At 37.2% G+C, this 20260-nt stretch overlaps 2 protein-coding genes across 2 annotated transcripts; both read left to right on the top strand.

Moving 5' to 3' along the window:
• The first annotated feature begins 430 nt into the window (after positions 1 to 430).
• mogat2 (monoacylglycerol O-acyltransferase 2) lies at positions 431 to 9466 on the top strand. Its single transcript, XM_033978976.2, has 6 exons — positions 431 to 623; positions 1387 to 1565; positions 8179 to 8383; positions 8463 to 8637; positions 8892 to 9091; positions 9309 to 9466. Exons 1-6 carry the CDS (start codon positions 530 to 532, stop codon positions 9461 to 9463), a joined length of 1008 nt encoding a protein of 335 aa, XP_033834867.1. The 5' UTR covers positions 431 to 529; the 3' UTR covers positions 9464 to 9466.
• Positions 9467 to 12334: 2868 nt separating this feature from the next.
• Positions 12335 to 20012, top strand: dgat2 (diacylglycerol O-acyltransferase 2). Its single transcript, XM_033978704.2, has 8 exons — positions 12335 to 12623; positions 13576 to 13704; positions 14378 to 14485; positions 14979 to 15049; positions 16776 to 16980; positions 17664 to 17838; positions 18620 to 18822; positions 18915 to 20012. Exons 1-8 carry the CDS (start codon positions 12584 to 12586, stop codon positions 19067 to 19069), a joined length of 1086 nt encoding a protein of 361 aa, XP_033834595.1. The 5' UTR covers positions 12335 to 12583; the 3' UTR covers positions 19070 to 20012.
• Positions 20013 to 20260: the final 248 nt, after the last annotated feature.

The following is a 20260-nucleotide window of genomic DNA, read 5'->3' as shown; positions in this document are numbered from 1 at the left end:
TAATATAGTGTGGGTTTCACAAGATAAACATGATCCCAATATTTAAAATTATAAAAAAGAGCATGTTATAGCATAATAACATCTGGCAAATATTTTTTGTAGTGTAACACAATATACATATTCTTTATGTTTAATGTACAGTAATCAGTATTATTATTACACATAGATGTTGTTTCCTGATTACCCAACTAGATGGCGCTGCCATGCATGTTTTTCCTAACCCTTGAGCAAATCAGATGATTAAAAAAGCATGCAGCTTATCAGCACAGTCGCTTTTCACCAACAGACTATATTGTTGGATGTATTTCATTTAAAATATTCAATTAGAATAAGGCTGTAGAGGCTCACGGGCTGCTGGGTCAAAGGTCAGAGTATAGATATGGACACAGCTCACAGTGACTTCTTGACTCGAGATAAGCTCGTCAATATAGATTAATGAGATTCATGGAGGAACGGGACTTTGGCCCCTCTTCAGTGCCAGAGGCTCCTTCTCCAGCGGCAGCTCGCGCGCGGCTCTCTCTGTGGAAACATGAAGCTCGATTTTGCCCCGTTGCATGTGCCCCGGCACCGCAGACTGCAGACCGCTGTGGTGCTCATTTGGGTCTTCTCCTTTCTGGCTTTAGGTGAGGTTTGGTGTTACAGTTTTGTGTGTATTATGCAATTTCCCAGCGTGCCATTTGGGTAACCTCATGCTCTACTTGGTTAAACAACTTCTATGCTCTGAAAACGCTTGTGCAATCCAACAAATATCCAAACTTCAAAATGGACCAGGAAGAGCAAAGAATGAAAGATGAAAGAAAAAGAAACCCTGACAAGAAAAATGACAACAAATATGCTACATTTTATCATTCATCATTTAAATCCTGCTGTTTGTTGTTCCTCTATCATCTATCTCCATGCAGAAAGTTCTGAAGTATGGTTTTAACTTTAACTCTATATAATTCTGCAGTTGCACCTCCCATAAAGTTGCACACTGTATCTTTAATAATGCAAAATTACAGTCTAATCATGTTTCACTCAATATTTTGTAACTAATATGATATAGGCCCTTGGCTTTGCACAACCATTTCTAAGTTGATTTCCTTATATGAAGAACACATTTTAGTCACATGACATGTTTTGGTAAAATTAGAACATGCTCATTGTTACTGTTGAAAATGGCATCTACATTTAGAAAAGTGCTTGCAGCTGTATCCACTTCAATTAAAAGATTGCATCAAAGTCAGACAAATAAACTTGCGTGATGACGTTCACAGTCTAATTATGATTGTCTCATCCAGATGAATGCTACACACAGTTCCACTGTTAAAATGCAATAATAATAATAATAATAATCATAATAATAATAATAATAATAATAATAATGCATATAAATCTCTCTTGTAGCACCTCTCTGCATCTTCCTCTTCTTCTTCCTCCTCTTCACCCAGTATTGGTTGGTCAGTGTGCTGTATGCCATCTGGTGGTTCATCGACTATGACACTCCGTGGCGTGGGGGCCGCAGGGTGCATTTCCTGTGTGGTCTCAAACTATGGGACCACATGCGCGATTATTTTCCCGTCAAGGTAAGATCCTCACACATGAGCTTTCTCACATGCAGGGCCAGGCAATGTAATGATAATAATGTAATTGATCAAATTCAAACAATATGCAATTTTGATTCACATTTTTTTTCTTTAATGCAGCTCAGTGCACAGTTTTCTCACCCACAGCTCCCGCTGGTCCAGTCCACCTCAGTGGGTGACAGGCGACTCTAACCTATTGCAATGAAGTGTGAACTTTTAGAAGAAGATTATTTGTTTTCTGTTATTCCTCATTTACCTTATACGTTTAGAGCATCCTAATTATTGTGATGAGTTTATAAGCATAAGACTTATTTTGACCTCATTAGCTGCTTATACAGTACAGTAGATCTGTGCTGGGGCGAGACACATTTTGCTCTAATACATGGGGAGAAATTAGACACAGGGACATTAAGTTACCTGTTCAAGACAATATAAAATAAATTGTGATCTGGCTCCAAGAAAATTGTAATGTTTTTCCCCTAGTCTCTTGGGGCAGGTATAGATCTCGGCAGGATTGGTCTTCAGAGGTCATAGAAGGAGATCAGATCACGCTTTCAGCCCTAGTGCATTTAATCTAATCTGTGATCTTTGGGAGGAGCTTATCTCTGGGTGTGTTCACACCTGGTTTAGTCCTGATTTGGTTTGATCCTTTTCTAGTCTTGGCTTAGTCCTGGCCTAGTCCTGGCTTTGTTCCAGGTTCAGTACCAGGTTAGTCCCAATTTTGATGTGGAGAATGTGCAAATGTGAGCAAGTCAGTGTCACCAAAGACCAGTTATGATGATATTGCAAGCATTTATTACACTACAGCTTTTCTATATACAGGGTGTCCATAAAGTCACTTTACAATAAAAAAAAAACAAATAACAATGACAAAGGATGGATACAAAACAATGAACTCAAAAGTGGGAGTGAACTGTTGGTATCAGACATGATTGTGAAAGAGGAACATCAATCATTAATCTAAGCACCTATTCAAGGCACCGCTTCATATTGATAACTATTTCAGTGCCAATTAAAGTAATATAAATTGTTAATGGTCTTTTAAACTTTGAACTCAACTATTACAGACAGCATTTGTGTCCATCTTGTGGTCACTTATGGGAAGTGCATGTAGCAGGTAAATTGATCGGATCAGAATTACTTTTATTCATCTGAAAGGGGAAATAATTTTCGATACAGACATGCATATTTGGCCTATATAAACAACATTAACAAAAGATTGATTTATTGATCTAGCTGCTTATGTGATTTGATCTTTACAAAATTGAATAGAATAGAATTTAATTGATTACTCATTAATTTCTCACTTGAAAATGTGTTTTTCCAGCAGCATGTGTTATAATTGTTAGATCTTAAAGGCATGATGAAGTTTTAACAAAGACTGAGAGGGAAGACAAAGCCCTCTGTTCATTAAGACACCATAGTCAACATCATCACATATCGCCTCAGAAAAAAGTATAAGAAGTTTCAAGGTTTTTAAATACAATCTAAATATGTATACACTTTTTCATAATGTTAAAATAAAAACAGATTAAAGTGAAAACAAAATAAAAACAGTGAAGCGTAACATTTAAGACTACCAAATACATTTAAACAGTTGCAGACAAGTTCAAACAAAAAACCTCCCCTAAGACCCTGGGGCCCAGAACAACAGCCCAGTGTGTCCCCCCCATGTCCACTCCCCTGTGTAGGAGTATTAGGGTCCTTCCACAATTTCAAATAAGTTGAGTGCATGTCACCATTCCAGTAAATACCACTCTGAACACAGGTTTTCTCGGATAATACCCCTTCACAATAGTTATGATAGTGACTCGTTCAATAAATGATAGATGCCAGATCATTTTTGGGGGTCAGTATTTATCGTGGCCACTTTTTATTTGTATTGGAGGAGAATTTGTTGTTATTTTTCTGTACCACAATAAGATTTGAGCCATAAAAGGTTGAATAAATAACTAAAGTGCATGTTTTTACCAATATGGTTCATTTAGATAAGGTTTTACTGGGATAATCCTGCTTTAGGGTTATTGTGTCAGTTGCATAAATTGGTTAGCATTTTTTTCTGGTTTTCCAAGGAAGGTCAAGACATTTTGGCATTAATGTTAGTGGCCTCAGGTTCTAAGATTTATACGATTCTGAGTTAACCAAGTCTAGCCCCAAAGGGAGGAGTTATAGACTGAAACAGACCTGCCCTTGTTTACTATCTAACATCATTATGGGTTATTATTCCCCTGTTGATGAACAGGGCCACAGTAGCTTAGTTGGTCAAGTGTTTGTCCACAGATCCCAAGGTTAACGGTTCAAATCTCACGCTTGATGAAAATTAGTTGAGTGGTGCTTTGAGTGCTTTGATTGTGGAAAAGTGCTGTATAAAAATATGACCATGAACCTGGATGAGTGAGTGTTCCACTGATTATGATCTATATTTTCCTCATCAACATAACACTCTTCAAAATGTGTTATTGTGACAGGCCTGTGCTCAGATAAGGTCTGCGTGGGTCTCAAGTTGTTGTTTTTTTTGTTTTTTTGTGTTTGTTACCTTTTTCAACATTTAACCTTAGAATATAATCCGCTATATCCAATTTCCTCTGAATACTGTATGTATTTCAGTGGTCACGGTAGAGTAAAGAACATTGTGTCAAAAACACCTAAAATGGGACACTCTCCTATGAATTGGTCTATTGACTGCTGAATAGTGGCACTAGATCATAATGAAAGTTTTACATGCACATCATTAGTTTTGGTCAAGCTCTCCTGATTCTTGAACTATATACAGGAACTATGTAACTTTTCCACTTCGGCTCTAGAGATGCTATTGCTTTGCCTGGAATGTTTCACAGTATGGAAGACAAGCAGGAGGCACCACCAAGCCAAGTTACAGGTCATAACTGTGGAAAGGTGACCCTGTTCACTGTAAGAAAGTATTGGCCGTCACTGTCTGTTAGAAGAGAACAGCCCTGAATGAAATGTATCTATAAGGGACGACTTGAAAAACTCCCATAATACCACAGAGGCTTGTTAACCATTGATAGTGGAAAATTTAACACCAGATCACATGACTGCGTAAGGCTAAAGACTAGCGCAAACTCAGACAGGAAAGAGGGGTTTTAGCTGTTTTGCTTCACAAAAATGTAATACACTCTAAGGAAAAGTAAAACTGGATACGTTGGTGACACAAAAGCAATAATAATCACACACCTGCACCTGTTTTAAATGTTTTATATGAACTTGTATACCTGTTTGTTATGTCTGTTTTTCTGCTTGTATTGTATTTTAAACAGGGCGTCTGAGAAAAAGGGAGCCCAAGTCCTCTCAATGGGTTCTCTTGTATGAATAAAGATAAAGAAAGGCAAAGCAATAACATCTTCATGGAGACAAGCAAGTGGCAGCCCTCTTCCAGAAAAGTTACATAATAAAGCACCTTTAATAAAGCTAGGTCTTTGCTATGGTGACACATCCTTTCAGACAAACGTTCCAGGATTAAGAAGTAACCCCTTGAATATAAGATCCCAGGTCTGGCAAAATAAAAAGTGGCCCAACTGACTATAGCAGCCGAAGCATGTGGTAAACATCCTCCACAATAACAGCTGGACCGTGAATAATAAAAAGTCCACAGAAGGCTAGTAAAGAAATAAAACTAATGGTGCATTCAAAACTTGGTCAAGTGGTGTAATCCCATGTAATGTTAATATTCTAATGTCTGTGTACACTGGTGTATGAGTGTGTGTGTGAATGAGTGAATGGCTCCTGAGTGGTAAAGCGCAACTGTGACCATGTACCATTTACCATAAAGTAATTAGCAGACGTAGTTTAAATTGGTGTAACTTGCCTGGTTCTGAGCACATCATTTGCAGCATCATCTGACTGTATGCTATGTTAAATCAAAACAAAGAGTCAATGTAAGGCCAGAGACATGCTGTGATGATTTGAAGAGCACAATTTGTTTCATCGGTTTGTGTTTCCCACCATCTCCAATTTCACCAGGACTCACATCTCACTAGCTGATGTTCCCTCTCTTTATATTGACAGATTAATGATTGGTGTAAATTTTGATAAGAAATTTAAATGAATATAGTTTTTGTCTGTTTTGATCAAAAGGAGTTTTAGTTTTAGTTGAAGAAAATGTCATGCAAATGTTGTTACATAAACCCTTATATTTTTTTGTATATATATTTAACTAAATTAAATATATTGTATTGCATTTCTTAATGATCTGGTTTGGGAAGTGAAACTTGGATCTAGACTCCACTTGTTCCTTTCATTAATTTAGTTTTATTTAGTTTTTCTTTTTAGTTGATTTGTAATTTAATCATATTTTTTGGGTGCGTTTGTTTGCAATCACCGCATCAAAATTAGTACTAAACTGGGACTGAAACCAGAAAGAAAGCTGACTAAATCTGGACTAAACCAAGACTAAACCAGGACTAAACCAGGTCTAAACCAGGACTAAACCAGGACTAAACCAGGACCTAACCACGAATAAAGCCGGACTGAACCAGGACTAAATCAGGACTAAACCAGGACTAAACCAGGGCTAAACCAGGACTTAACCAGGACTAAACCAGGCCCTAACCACGACTAAAGCCAGACTGAACCAGGACTAAATCAGGACTAAACCAGGACTAAACCAGGACTAAATTAGGACTAAAGCCAGGACTAAAACAGGACTAAATTAGGAATAAACCAGGACTAAATTAGGACTAAACCAGGACCAAATTAGGACTAAACCAGGACTAAAGCAGGACTAAACCAGGACTAAATTAGGACTAAACCAGGACTAAATTAGGACTAAACCAGGACTAAACCAGGACTAAACCATGACTAAACCAGGACTAAACCAGGACTAAATTAGGACTAAACCAGGACTAAACCAGGACTAAACCATGACTAAACAAGACTAAACCAGGACTAAATTAGGACTAAAGCAGGACCAAATTAGGACTAAACCAGGACTAAAGCAGGACTAAATTAGGACTAAACCAGGACTAAAGCAGTCAAACCAAGAATGCTTTTTGACTCAAACTGGGATAGAACTAGTACCAAAAAGGACGTATGAATGCACTCATACAGAATAATAATAATAATAATAATAATAATAATAATAATAATAATAATAATAATAATAATAATAATAATAATAATAATAAAACAGAAACCACAATCTAACCTAACCTACTCAGGCACGTGACATGGGACGAGTGGACTTCTCTGATCGGTCAGAAAGCACTTTTGTTTCTAAACATCTAAACACTTTTGAGGCTCATTTCACATGAATGATTAACCTAAGATTATTTGCATGTTCTGGCAATACAAACAGAAGGACAAAATAGTGTCAATAGTTTCAATAGTGAAACCTGGTATTAAGATGCACAGTGTTATAAAATATGGACATATAGGGGTTGTGTAAATGATTAAGACAACCACATAAAGATATTAAAGAGACAAAGTTGTGTAGTTTCTATTGGCAAGTGTGAATTCTAGACGAGGGGTGTGGCACTGTAGGAGCATGTTGGCCTTGCTAAAAGTCACAGTGCTCTTAAGTCAAATCAACACAACAAGCAGGCCTTTACCTCTGACTCACAGTGACTCTGATCTATATATCCTCTCTTCTCTCATTAATAGTGGAATTTTTTTTAACACTTGAATGAAATGAATCAGGACCCTAATATAAGCTATACTTCCAGTACAAAGGACAAAGATACAAGTGTAAGTGATTTAAGCATAACATAGATCATTGTGACTTGAGTTCTAAAGAGAGCGCACACTGCTGTGCCAATCCAACAGTGTTGTTTGTAGTTTTATTATTGGTGGTTTTCAGATTCTAAAATGTGATGATGCCAGACTCTGGGGCAAGAGCCAGTTTTTCCTATTGATTACATTGTACTTTCATAAGAAATATCTCAGAGGTAAATTCACAAATATTGAACATGATGTGCCCAAACTTTTTCCCGGGGGGCCAAATGTAGCCCTTAGTGCATTTTTTTATTGTGCTGAATTAGCCCAAATGATCATAAGCAAATGCACGTGCACACACATTTAGTAATTCTGCTTCTATAAACTCACATTCCATCATGAAACAGACCTAATATGAATATCCCAAGCATTAGCAAAGGTACGATGGCTCTGTCAAAGCTGTGTGAAATGGGCCCATCTGAACGACTCACTGTACTGATCATTGGTTTGTACTTCAAATATGTTTCAACAGGCCTTGTGAAAAAAGTTAGACACCTGTGCCCTAATACTTCCTTTATATCAAGAAAAATACACATTTAAAATATGCATTTAAAAATGTATATTTTTCCTTTATATCAAGAAAAATATGCATTTAAAATATATAATATGCATCTGTATTCAATATTATTGGTCTATAGAATGATGATATCATCTGAAACCCTGCAGTAGCTAAAGCTTGCACTGTGGTAGTTTTATACACTAAGTCGATCTTTCAGAAAGCAAACAGTTTGCAAACAGTTGACACGGGACCAATGAGTGAAGGTTCAGAGGGTCAGGGACACTGTTGAAAGTACAGTTTTAGCACAGTTGAGACATGCAGTATTTTGTGTATAGTATTTTGTGTATAGTATTTACAAAAACACATCAAATCTCTTTTACACAGCTGGTGAAAACAGCTGAGCTCGACCCCAAACACAACTACGTGATGGGCTTTCACCCCCATGGAGTCCTGGTGGCTGGAGCCTTCTCCAATTTCTGTGTGTATGCCACGGGCTTCAGGCAAATGTTCCCAGGCCTCACCAGTTACATGCTGATGCTGCCGCTGTGGTTCAGAGCCCCGTTCTTCAGAGACTACATCATGTGTGCAGGTACCGCCGGTCTGATGAGTGCTTTTACACAAGCTCCAGTTTGCCCTTGGCCTTACTTTATCCTCTTTCAACATCACAGGCCTGATTCCATCAGACAAAGAGGGTGCCAGCTACCCCCTCCAGCTGCACCCCGGTGGGACGGCTGTAGTAATAGCTGTTGGTGGGGCCCCAGAGGCTCTGGATGCTCATCCTGGGACTTTCAATGTTCTTCTAGCCAAAAAGAAAGGCTTCATCAAAATGGCCATGGAGCAGGGGTGAGAGCACAGCGCCTCGGGGGGAACAGCAAATTCTCCATTAACTACAGCTAATTCTCTCAGCTCTTATGACTGCATGAATGGGGTCTGTAGCTGTTTCTTTAAAGTTACAAGTGGCTGAAGTAAAACAGAGGTTTATTCAATCGCTTACATGGAAATTCCTGGGAAAGCACGTAATATGTCGGTTTAGAAAGAGAAAGTACAAGACATTCAAAATATTGCTAATCAATTTAACACCATAACTTTTTTCTTAGTGCTCATCTGGTGCCTATTTTCTCCTTTGGGGAGAATGAGGTGTTTGATCAAGTGGACAACTCAAGAGGAACATGGCTTCGCTGGACACAGGAAAAGCTGCAAGGCATTATGGGTATTTCCTTGCCTCTTTTCCACGCACGTGGTATTTTCCAGTACTCCTTTGGCCTCATGCCTTACAGAAAGCCCATCCACACAGTTGGTGAGTGGACATCATGACTTTGTTTAAAGAGTTTCTATTGATAATGAATTTCTTTATCAAATCTTTGTTGATTTTGGCAGTAACAACTTAGATACACAAAATTACTGTCCCTTTCATCATATTTTAAATAAACTCCTCCTCCACTAGCCTCAAACACAACATATTGCAAATGATAAAGTAAACTGACTGTGCGTGTATTGTCCTGTCACCTTCGCAGTTGGGCGACCTATTCGCGTGGAGAAGAACCCCAAGCCAACATCAGAGGAACTCAATGCCCTCCATCAACTTTACATGGATGAACTCAGCAATCTCTTTGAGAAACACAAAACCAACTATGGAGTGGAAAAGGACGTACATCTGAACTTTGTCTAAATGGACTCAATGATAATGATAAAACGATGCAGTCTGTGGAATACTATTTTATATTACAAAAAATATACAGACAGTGATGGGAAGAATACTTTGAAAATGTATAGTTACAGAATACTGAATACCTGCTTTAGAATATATTCTGGTACATGATCCAATCAGAGGACTGTATTCTGAGTACTTAGAATACTTTCACATTGAGATGCATTATCTTATAGAGTAAACAATGCCAAGTAGGATTAAAAACAGTTTAATGTTTGTTGCACCGTCTGTGCATTTGTTTCACTCATTACAGAAGGAAAATCACACAAGTACACACCAGTTGCCTTTTCTATTTTCTCACTAATACTGCCCAGTTTGAAGCTTAAATTGCATGATCAGTCACCACCATATAGTCCTTAGATTTCAGGAAAGTAACTGACCTGAATAGCACCAAATGAAAAGTAACTGTGCAGGAACTGGTGCTTTTCAGGTTCTATGTGATGATGTGATACTCTGAGATGGAAGCAAGAGCCAGTTTTCCCTATTGATTACACTGTATTTGCCATGAAAATTCCAAAAGGTAAATGTACAAATGTTGAACTGGATCATTTCTACTGTTGACTAGACCTAAAAACTCACTGAATTACAACCAAAATTTGCATTCTAACAATATCGATTTTAGCTACCATCCATCTATATTAAATAATATCGCCCTGTAGAATGTTGTGATGTCATCTGAAATCCAGATATGCAGTTACTCAAAATTTGCATTTTGAATTTGTATTTTACATGTGCATGTGTTTAGTTAGTCCTCAACACTGTATACACCATGCTTTTTTAAATCCTTCTAATTTAATTTGTGTTTTCCTCATCCATGTTCAAAAGTTCGATGTTTATAAATTGTTTTGGATAAAAGGAGTTATACCTGACTGCGCGTCTAAATCTGTTTCTTTATCAAGCTGCACGTAACCTGCCTCTTTTGGAGCTGGTCCTTAATAGATAGCACTGGACTTTGGCCGCCACATTATTAAAAGAAGGTTAAGAAATAATTGGATGATATCCCAGAGCTTTCAACACGGTCTAGACTGAAGAATTGATGATTAAACATAAGTCTATGGCTTTAGTTCAGAATGGTCTAATTATACTTCACTGATAACGAAGTAAAAGTAGCAAAGTACTGTACTTAAGTAAAATACAGATACTTTTTACTTAGGTATCTGTACATTCTACTCCACTACATTTTTGTACAGGACTGAAAAATAAAAAGTACTTTTCATGTGATTTGAGGGTTTATTTTTACCATGTTCATGGAAACATCCTGAATAAAAATTTTGAGTTCACCCTTCGGCTTTGCGCAAACAAAAATAAACACACAAATCTCATTAAAAAAATTAAGAAATTGATTTGTATTGTTACTGTTGACCAAAATATGTGTCATTTTTTAATCAATATAACTACTTTTACACCTTAACAACACTTGTTAAATACTTGTAAAATACTTTTACTTTTTACTTAATTACATTTTTAAACTGGTACTTTAATACTTTTACTTTAGTAGATTTTTTTCATGTCATACTTTTACTTTCACTTAAGCAACTTTTTGTCCCTGTATCTGTACATTCACTTAAGTAACAAAATTGAGTACTTCATCCATCCCTGTTGATACCAGGCTCAGTGCAGACCAGTGTGATCATCTCAAACTGTAGAAAAATAGGGACACTGTTGCATGTGGTGGGATGAATGGACAAACTCAGAATTTAAACTCATAGATGACTACTGCAGAAACACCACATGCTTTTTAGTTTTCATCAAGCCTAAGGGCCATAGGCTTCAACATATGCCTTGAATGCCAATACACGCAAAAAAGAAACTCTTGATTTCTTTACAAGAAAAAAAAAAATCAAAAATCTGTTAATCTCACTTTTTATAATTCATGTGGCATTGATGAAAAAGTTTGCTAAATAAGTGTGACAAAGGTTAAGGGCCTTAACAGCTGTGCAGGACAATTACAGACAGACACGTGGTCACGCAGGGCGGATCCTGTGATACATGTGTTCAAATGATCAATAATATACAGTGAAACAGAACCACACATTTCAGTCTGTTTATCTGCACCTGTTGTTTGAGTGAAAGTTCATTAATTTGAGCAGTTTGTGTGAGGTCACAGTTACAATGTTATTGACTTATTTTTGAAGGTGTTGGTCAAAGTGCAGAGGCCTCAAGGCCTGATTTCTCTGGATCCTATCTTATCTTTTTCTATCTAACAAAAACAACACATTTCCTGTTGTCAAGCGATCCTATCATACGAAATATACAACTGTTTTGGTTTGGACATCATTTTTGACCTTTAATATATTATGTAAATGTGTGGTAAAAGAAAATCTACCTGACTGAGGGATTACAGAGACATGGAGAAATATGATACAAAAATCATGTAACCTATGCTAAAATGCATTCATATTAATTACAAACATGAACAGAACTATGAAAATTTGGTAATTTGGAAAGTCTATTCTGTTTTAATGGATCATATGAACAAAGAAAAAAAAATCTGAATATCTCTCCACATATTTAAATATGTCTGATAATACACTGTAATGCATTAGCCTATTATTTAGTGTTGGTGCAAGTGTGCAAATAAAAAGAAGGCTACAATAAGGCAGAAACAAATCATACAGTGTCACGTTAAAAAACATTATGTAAGTTCCATTTAACTTTAAATAAATATAAATATTAATAAATAAATCACAAAACACTGAAAATGTCCCTATTTTTTCTTGCTGTCAAAGTTGGGGAAATTTCTGGCACAACTGACAGAGCTCGAGGCCAGTTTCGCCCTGTTTGACCACGTGACCTCGCGCCCTTAAATACAGGGTCGTGCTGCACAGTGTCACAGTCACAGGCCAGTGCTTCTGCTGTTCTGTAGGAGACTCAGGGGCCCAGAGCCCACACACACCTTTATTGTTTTACTGCTTTACAGTGTGTAGCATCAGTGTGGCTCCTCCCAGTCTCTCTTAAATGCACGGAGCGCCTTCAGCCCGGTGCAGAATCATGAACGTGGAGCTGTAGGACGCCACTCTGTAGAAAGCGCACGAGCCTGAGTTTCTTTGGATCGTTTAGACTAACCAAGAAGCTTCAGCCATGAAGACTATCCTCGCTGCCTACTCTGGCGTCCTGAAAGGTATGTCCCACCTGACCTGTTCTACCGGAGCCGACAGGCCAGTGTCCAGTGTTATTTTAGGTCTGTGACCAGCTCCAAGCACCATTTACTTGTCAGAAATGGATGTCAGATTTAGAATCAGAAATAAAGAAATGAATTATGAAATATAAAAAAAAAAACACAGGCATATACCATGCATTTTGTTTAAAAATGTTATACATATACATTAGAAGGAAGGATTCTTGTAATGGATTTCTTAAGTCTTTAATACAAGAATCTCAAACAGATTGTAGCTATAAGATTATCAGTGATGTACATTATTTGCAGATAGTATAGTAGATAGTATTGACCTCAGTAGCAGCTCTTGAACCTCTGTTATCTGCAGCCACAGCAGCCAAGTAAATAGATGTGGATCAATGGTCTATCTTCTGAATGTTGACTATTTAATCATATCTGTATTAAAACAACATTTGCTGGCTGCTGCTCCACCCCCATGGACATCCCTTTGGCTACTGTCCACTGAGGTCTCCTGGGTCTAATGTACTTAGACAACTCTATACTCACTAATAGAGATGTATCTGGCTCTGTCTTTGTGGGTGGGTCTGTCAACACAACAAGCTTAAGCAGTGATTGTCTTTGGTTCAGAGGCATTACCTGCGCCAAGTTGGTGATTGCTATTTTTGGCCTGTAAAGAGAGGATTAGAAAGGACTGTTTCTTCTCATTATGATCTGAGACATGTTAGGTTGTGTGTCGCTCTGAAGACTTCAACATGGATAAGGACCAAGAAAATACTCAAATATATCAAGTAGATGGATTTATAAACTACTTTTATGCATGGATACTACCTAATTAACAACTTATTAAGGTACTGGAATGCCTCTGCGCACATTAATTTTTCAGTTTTAGTATTTTAACGCTCCTGCCTTTTTTTCTGTCATGATCTAATTGTTGGTATTGTAATTATTTTTCTAGGCACAGGCTCCAGCATCCTGTCTGCCCTCCAGGACGTGCCCTCGGCCCTGTGGCCCTGCCGATCCAAAATGGAGAAACATCTGCAGCTCATCTCTGTGCTACAATGGGTCCTCAGCTTCTTGGCTCTAGGTGAGTTTAAAGTGCATATGACTTTTAACATGACTATATATATGTCTTTGCTAAAAAAATTTTCCCCTAGTTTCGGCATTTTGGTGATGTGTAGATTTGTACTTCCTGGTTGAACATGGACGTAGCTGATCTGACATATGTAGAGCTGATTTCATAACCGTTACCTAGCAACCATACTGTAATCAAGGGCCAAAGCTCATCTAATTTACACAATAGTTATAATTTGATAAATAAAAATAGACGTCAACACCTTTATCTACTTGAATAAATATTTAAACTGTCAGATCATATCGTGTTGTCCCTGATTTTTGGACAGAATTTTGTCTATTGATTAGATGGAGGGATGCCTTTTGAGAATTCAGCACTACTTCCTGTAATTTTCAACTTTTTCCCCCCAACTTTTCTTTACAAACTAAGACTGATAAAATGCATAACAGGTTTACAGGTTTTCATAATTATTACTTTGCTTGGTGGGTTAATACCTGTGTTATTAATATTTACCAGAGCATTATAAGTGTCTGGGAGCCCTGTGTTTGTTATTTGGGTAAGCTGGAGCATGACAAGAAACCAGCAGAGTTAGCGATTAGTCTCATTAGCCTCATAAGTAGGTCACATCGCCTGGCGGTATTTCTGTTTAATAATAATGTTGTGTATGGTCTTTGTTTGTTCTTAGGAGCTGCCTGCACCGTTCTGTTGTTTTACATGTTCCTCACTGATTGCTGGTTGATCGCTGCCATCTACACCGCCTGGCTCATCTTCGACTGGAACACACCTAAACAAGGCATGTATCGTGCCAAACCTAAAATTTGTTAACATCATGGCTAATTGTTGGGGTCCAGGTTTATAGGAAAAAAAATGAAATTGTGATTTTTTTATATGTTTTATTTATTTATTTATTTTTTAAGTATTGCTATTGTGGTCAGATTTATCATTGATTTTTTAATTATAAGATTCTGTCCATAGCACTAACGACTGGAATATGAGCTTCTAAACCAATATAAAATTCCAATGAATTTTAGATCATGTTAGTAGAGATCTCCAAACTTCAAAATTCCTATATTTTGTTGTTTACAGCAGACATTCTATTACCTAAATAATTACATTTGACAACTGCACCTACTCAAACTGCAATTTTGATATGACTACAATATACTGTGCAGCCGTACTTCCATATAACATAACATAACATATAGTCTACCTGTGCTCAACATCTCTTCAGTAAATCATAACTGTTACTGACGTCCATCTAAATTTAAGTGTTATGTTTGTTTTAGGTGGGCGAAGATCATCTTGGGTGAGAAACTGGACAGTCTGGACCTACTTCAGAGACTACTTCCCAATTAGAGTAAGTTGACAGTTATGACAGTATGTACAGTAATGGTAATTTTTAACCTACAGAATGGTTATTTAGTTGATGTATGGTATTGGGATATAATTGTTAAACAGTCAGCGAAAACTGTCGTTTTTTTTGTACGTCATCAGTATTGAACCTTTAGGCTCAATGATTAGCAGTGATTGATACGTTATCAGGTAGGTGGTGTATCAGCTGTAGGCTCCATGCTCCTTGTCTTGTACTGATTATTATAATGAAGACTTATGGATTTTAGACTTTGTTCCACCTGATAATATCGCAGCTTGTTTTTTCCCTGTCTCATAGACGAGAGGACTTCGGTTCAGACAATAACAGTCTGCTTATCAGCTTAAACACAGAACCAGCCACTTGACTGTACACTAATGGCAAAATGTAGTTTATTACAATTATATGTACCTACATTGATATACTTTGTCAAATGGAGCAAAGAGCTAGTTTAAATTTTAACAGTAAAATTTGCACTTTGTTTGCAGATAAGACTTTGTCCCTACCATGATTGATCTGTCCCATAAGAATCAACATGTTAGTGCAGGCCTATCGTTCTTGTTTTTGTCTCCCTTGATACCGATTCCAAGAATCCACAAAAATAAGTGGATAGTGTAAAATGGTGCACAAAATGTTTTAATGATTTACTTTCGCTTTAAGTATGTTTTGTAACAAGCTAAAAATGCACCAGTCTCTTTTTGTCAAGATCTTTCCGCATTATGCTTGTTATAAAAACCACTGTGTGGAGAACCCTTGGAAAAATATTTATGTAATTTTTGAGCGTATTAACTGTAGCCAAAGAGTTTAATCTTAGTACTTTCATAAGTGTCAACAATGGCTGCATCTAGATGTAGGTGTCTGAATCTGTGAGCATGTCTAATGAAATCTAATAACAATAACTTATACTTATAATGTGCTTTACAGACTTCTCAAGCCCTCTCAAACCCTCTCAAAGCCTTTCAAAGCCTCTCAAAGCCTTATTCTGTCATTATTCGTTCACTCCACATTGCTGAGCTGCTATTGTAGCCATAACTGCCTTGGGGCAGACTGACAGAAGCGAGACTGCCAATCACCCACTCATACACCACATTCATACTAGGCAGTGTGGGTGTGGCAAAGTGCCTTGCCTAAGGACACAATGACAGAACTTTGACCAGACCTTTGGGTTGGTGGATAAGTGCTCTAACCACTGAGACGCTGTTTAATTTACAGTTATGCAACAGTTTTGTATGAACAGTTACTGGGGAAGCTTTGTCTAGATATTGGCGAGGGTGGTCCTTCTCCACTTTGTTAAAACTTAATATGATAAAATCAAACAAAAAATGTTTAGCTGAAAATGTGTTATTTGAATAATGGCTATTTTCCTTTTGCTCTTTCTTCTTTATGATATACATATATGGGCAGCAGTATTGTAGTAACAGCAAGTTCAAGAAAAAATCTCAAAATAATTACATGATTGAAATATATTGTGTGGTATTGGATTGAAACAGATAGAGATAGTGTGTTCAAAGTTCTCCATTTGAGCGACAGGTTCACAGTCTGTATACTGAGTGATATTGAGTCATATTTATATGACTGTGCTTGAATGCGTTCATGTCACGGTGAACTGATAAGAATGTCCTATTTTCTCCATTTCTTGGGTTTTAAACTACAAAGCAAGTTGTGAGCAAAATCAAAATAACGTTAAAATGTAATATTACATTTTATCTTTCAGCTTATTAAAACCTACAACTTGTCACCCAGTCGGAACTACATCTTTGGCTACCACCCTCATGGGATCTTTTGTTTTGGAGCGTTTTGTAATTTTGGAACAGAAGCAACTGGATTCTCAAAAAAATTCCCTGGCATCAAACCTTCACTGGCGACGCTGGCTGGGAACTTCCGCTTACCTGTTCTTCGGGACTACCTGATGTCTGGAGGTGAGGGAATCAAATGTCCAATAATAAACATTATTCTGGACCTGTTAAGTACTGTAGGAAAACTTAGTGTTTGTTTTTCATGTTTAATTTTAAGTTGTATGTATGAAAAATGGCCAAGTAATTCAGTTCTAATTTCCATGCATACAAAACAATTGGTACCAAAAGGTTCCAAATATAATTGGCTATTAACAAGACATGGTTTGTAGTGAAGGCAACATGATGCTCATGCTCAGAACGAGTATCTGTGAATAGATATGGATAAACTCTTCAGCTGTGTTTTGACTGGTGTATGCAGGATTAGACATGCAATAAAACCAAATACAACTCCAAACACAATAACAAAGTCTGTTTATTATAGGCTCTTTAGGGGCCCAGGGAGGACCCATTTTGAGTTCTTACCATGGCTGATAACAGGAAAGGTATATCACCTGGGAACTCGACCTTTGTCCTGTTGTAGGGGTCAAACTGAATGTTTGTATCGACCTGCTGGTTTAACAGATTCTCATTTACTGTTCTGTTCTGAGGACTTGTTTGCTCAGACCGTAGATGTCTATAGATAATGTACAAACACTCAAGTAAAAGTATTGATTAACAGATTTTTATAGATATTATTATTAAACGGTTCTATTATTCTACAATAATTTGACAACATTTTAACAAGCTGTCCCTCACCTGCCCCATAGGTATCTGCCCAGTGAACAGAAACTCCATAGACTACCTGCTGTCCTGTAATGGAACTGGGAACGCAGTCGTCATTGTAGTTGGAGGGGCTGCGGAGTCTCTGGATTGTGCACCAGGCATGAATTCTGTGACCCTCAAGAATCGCAAAGGGTTTGTCAAGCTGGCCCTGCAGAAAGGGTGAGTACTTTCACAACATTCACATTTGGTTTAGATATTTGTAACTTTCAACGACAAACAAGTCTAATTGAAATGAGATTTTATGTGAGTTCTAATATTAGTTGCATATTAAGAAGATTATTGTTCACTAAATGGAGGTTTTTACATCACTGAATGAAAGTGCTTTAAAAATTGATAATCTTGAGTACCATGAGTAGACGGCCTAAACCTGTGAGCTGGTATTAAGCTACTCTCTCCCCTGTGGAATTTGCTTCATAAGAAACACAAATGAGCCTATTTTGTCTAGGCATTTTAGTAATCCAAATAGCTTTAGGTTCATGTTATCACCTGAACCATCACCATAAAGAGGATTACCATTAATTAGAACGGATAAGAAGGGCAGTTATGTCGAAAATGATTCAAAACAACTAGATGCCCTTCACCCAAAAATAATTCATGACAATGAATTCTTTGAAGGTCCTGTTGTGGCCATTTGTAACTTAAGTCTGGGGTAACTGAAAGGAGGAAATCTAAATGGTCACATTTATATAGTGCTTTTCCACCTTCGAGGCACTCAAAGTGCTCACCCATTCACACACACATTCATACACCCGTGTATACAGACAATGGGGGTGAGGTGGGTTAAGTGTCTTGCCCAAGGACACAACAATAGCACTCTACCAACAATTTAGTTTTTTTTGTATGTCGAGAGTGGGATTCATCTTTAATTTTCAGTTAATTTTGAGCCATGATCTGAAATTTAATCCAGTTTTTAATCACATTCTTGTATTTCATTTTTTAGGTCTGACCTTGTTCCAGTCTATTCCTTTGGGGAGAATGATGCCTACAAACAGGTGATATTTGAAGAGGGGACATGGTGGAGAGCGCTACAGAAGAGGTTGCAGAAAGTGTTGGGTTTTGCTCCCTGTGTTTTTCATGGATGTGGCCTCATTTTTGGTGACTCTTGGGGAATTGTGCCTTATGGCAAGCCAATCACAACTATAGGTAAGAACATTTTGATATTACTTTACTTCAGTGACTGAAACTGCTCACAATTGTTAGGTTTATGCCCTAATATTTATATCTGCTTGTTACAGTTGGGGAGCCAGTCACCGTGCCTAAAATTGAAGATCCAACTGAGGATATAGTAGATTTGTACCATTCAATGTACGTCAAGTCCCTACAGTGCCTTTTTGACAAGTACAAGACTCGCTTTGGCCTTAAAGAAAGTGATGTTTTGTATATACGATAAGAAAGGACTGACCCAGCGGGGAAAATAACCGAGCCATTGTCTATATATGATTTTCCCCCCAATCAAGGTACACAGTTTGCATTGTCCGTACACTGCACATACTAAAATACTTTGAACTTTGCTCTCATAGTACACAGTATAACCATCGTTCCTGTTGGGAGATAAAGTGGGAAAGTGGGAATCTAATCCTGAGGTTGTTTAAATGTATTTAGACCCATCTATTTTCATTTAATATTTGAAGCGTTTCTACCCATATGAAGTATATTAAGCTTATTAAGAGTGCAGTTTGGCTGTAATCTGCTGGGGGGGGCTGAAATGTTATAAAGATTTCTAAGTGCCTTTTTTCTTATGCATCTACCATAAGCTCTTATAGTAGGAAATGCTAAAAAGCACAAGCAATGCAAAGGAAAATATAATTCAAAAATCAAATTAACAAGTAAATGTTAATTTTGAATATGCCTGTGAATAAGTATTGCCATGAAGTATTAATTATATTTTTTTAAATGGAAAGAGGCCAGTGTGCTTGTTCCATTAATGTAATGCACTTTTGTACTACTGATGAATTTCACCAAAGGATTTTCTGTTTAAACTATTTGTTTAAGTGGAACTGTGTCTAGGTTGGCCTTGTGGTTATGTCTCAAGATTGGCTGGTTTTGTGCAGATTATGCTGTGAGGGTTATTATGCAAGATTTGTATCCACATTTAAAAGAAAGTATTTAAAGATTAGATATGGTGGAAACTGGAAGGTTTTGTGACAGTTTATTCTTGTTTGAAATTACCCTGTGAAAAAATATAAACTATCTTCAGATAATTTCAAAAATTAAAACAATAAGAGTGTATTGTCCAGAAAATCCGGTGTAATGTTGTGCACGCAATAAACCAAAAATGGGTTGCCATATTTGTTCATCAGTATTTAAATTAAACTTTTGTACATTTTCAGAAAGTCTGTGTCCTGTGCTTTGATATTATATTCTTATAAAAAATATAGCAAAAACATTTTAGCTATGTTCTGAATAAAGTCTAAACCACCAAACAGAAGACCATCACCTCACAGGAAAGAAGACCCTCACATTTACTTCAGTGAGGAATAAAGTCATATTCTTGCCAATTCTACCCCCTTGTGGTCATCTAATGTGTAAGCATATTTTTATTAACAGAACCAGATAAAAGCTCAAATTATTGTAGAATTAA

The sequence above is a fragment of the Periophthalmus magnuspinnatus genome, chromosome 14, assembly GCF_009829125.3.
Source record: "Periophthalmus magnuspinnatus isolate fPerMag1 chromosome 14, fPerMag1.2.pri, whole genome shotgun sequence".
NCBI lineage: Eukaryota > Metazoa > Chordata > Actinopteri > Gobiiformes > Gobiidae > Periophthalmus > Periophthalmus magnuspinnatus.
Note: the sequence above shows the minus strand (reverse complement) of the source record. Positions and strands in the feature narration are given on the sequence as shown.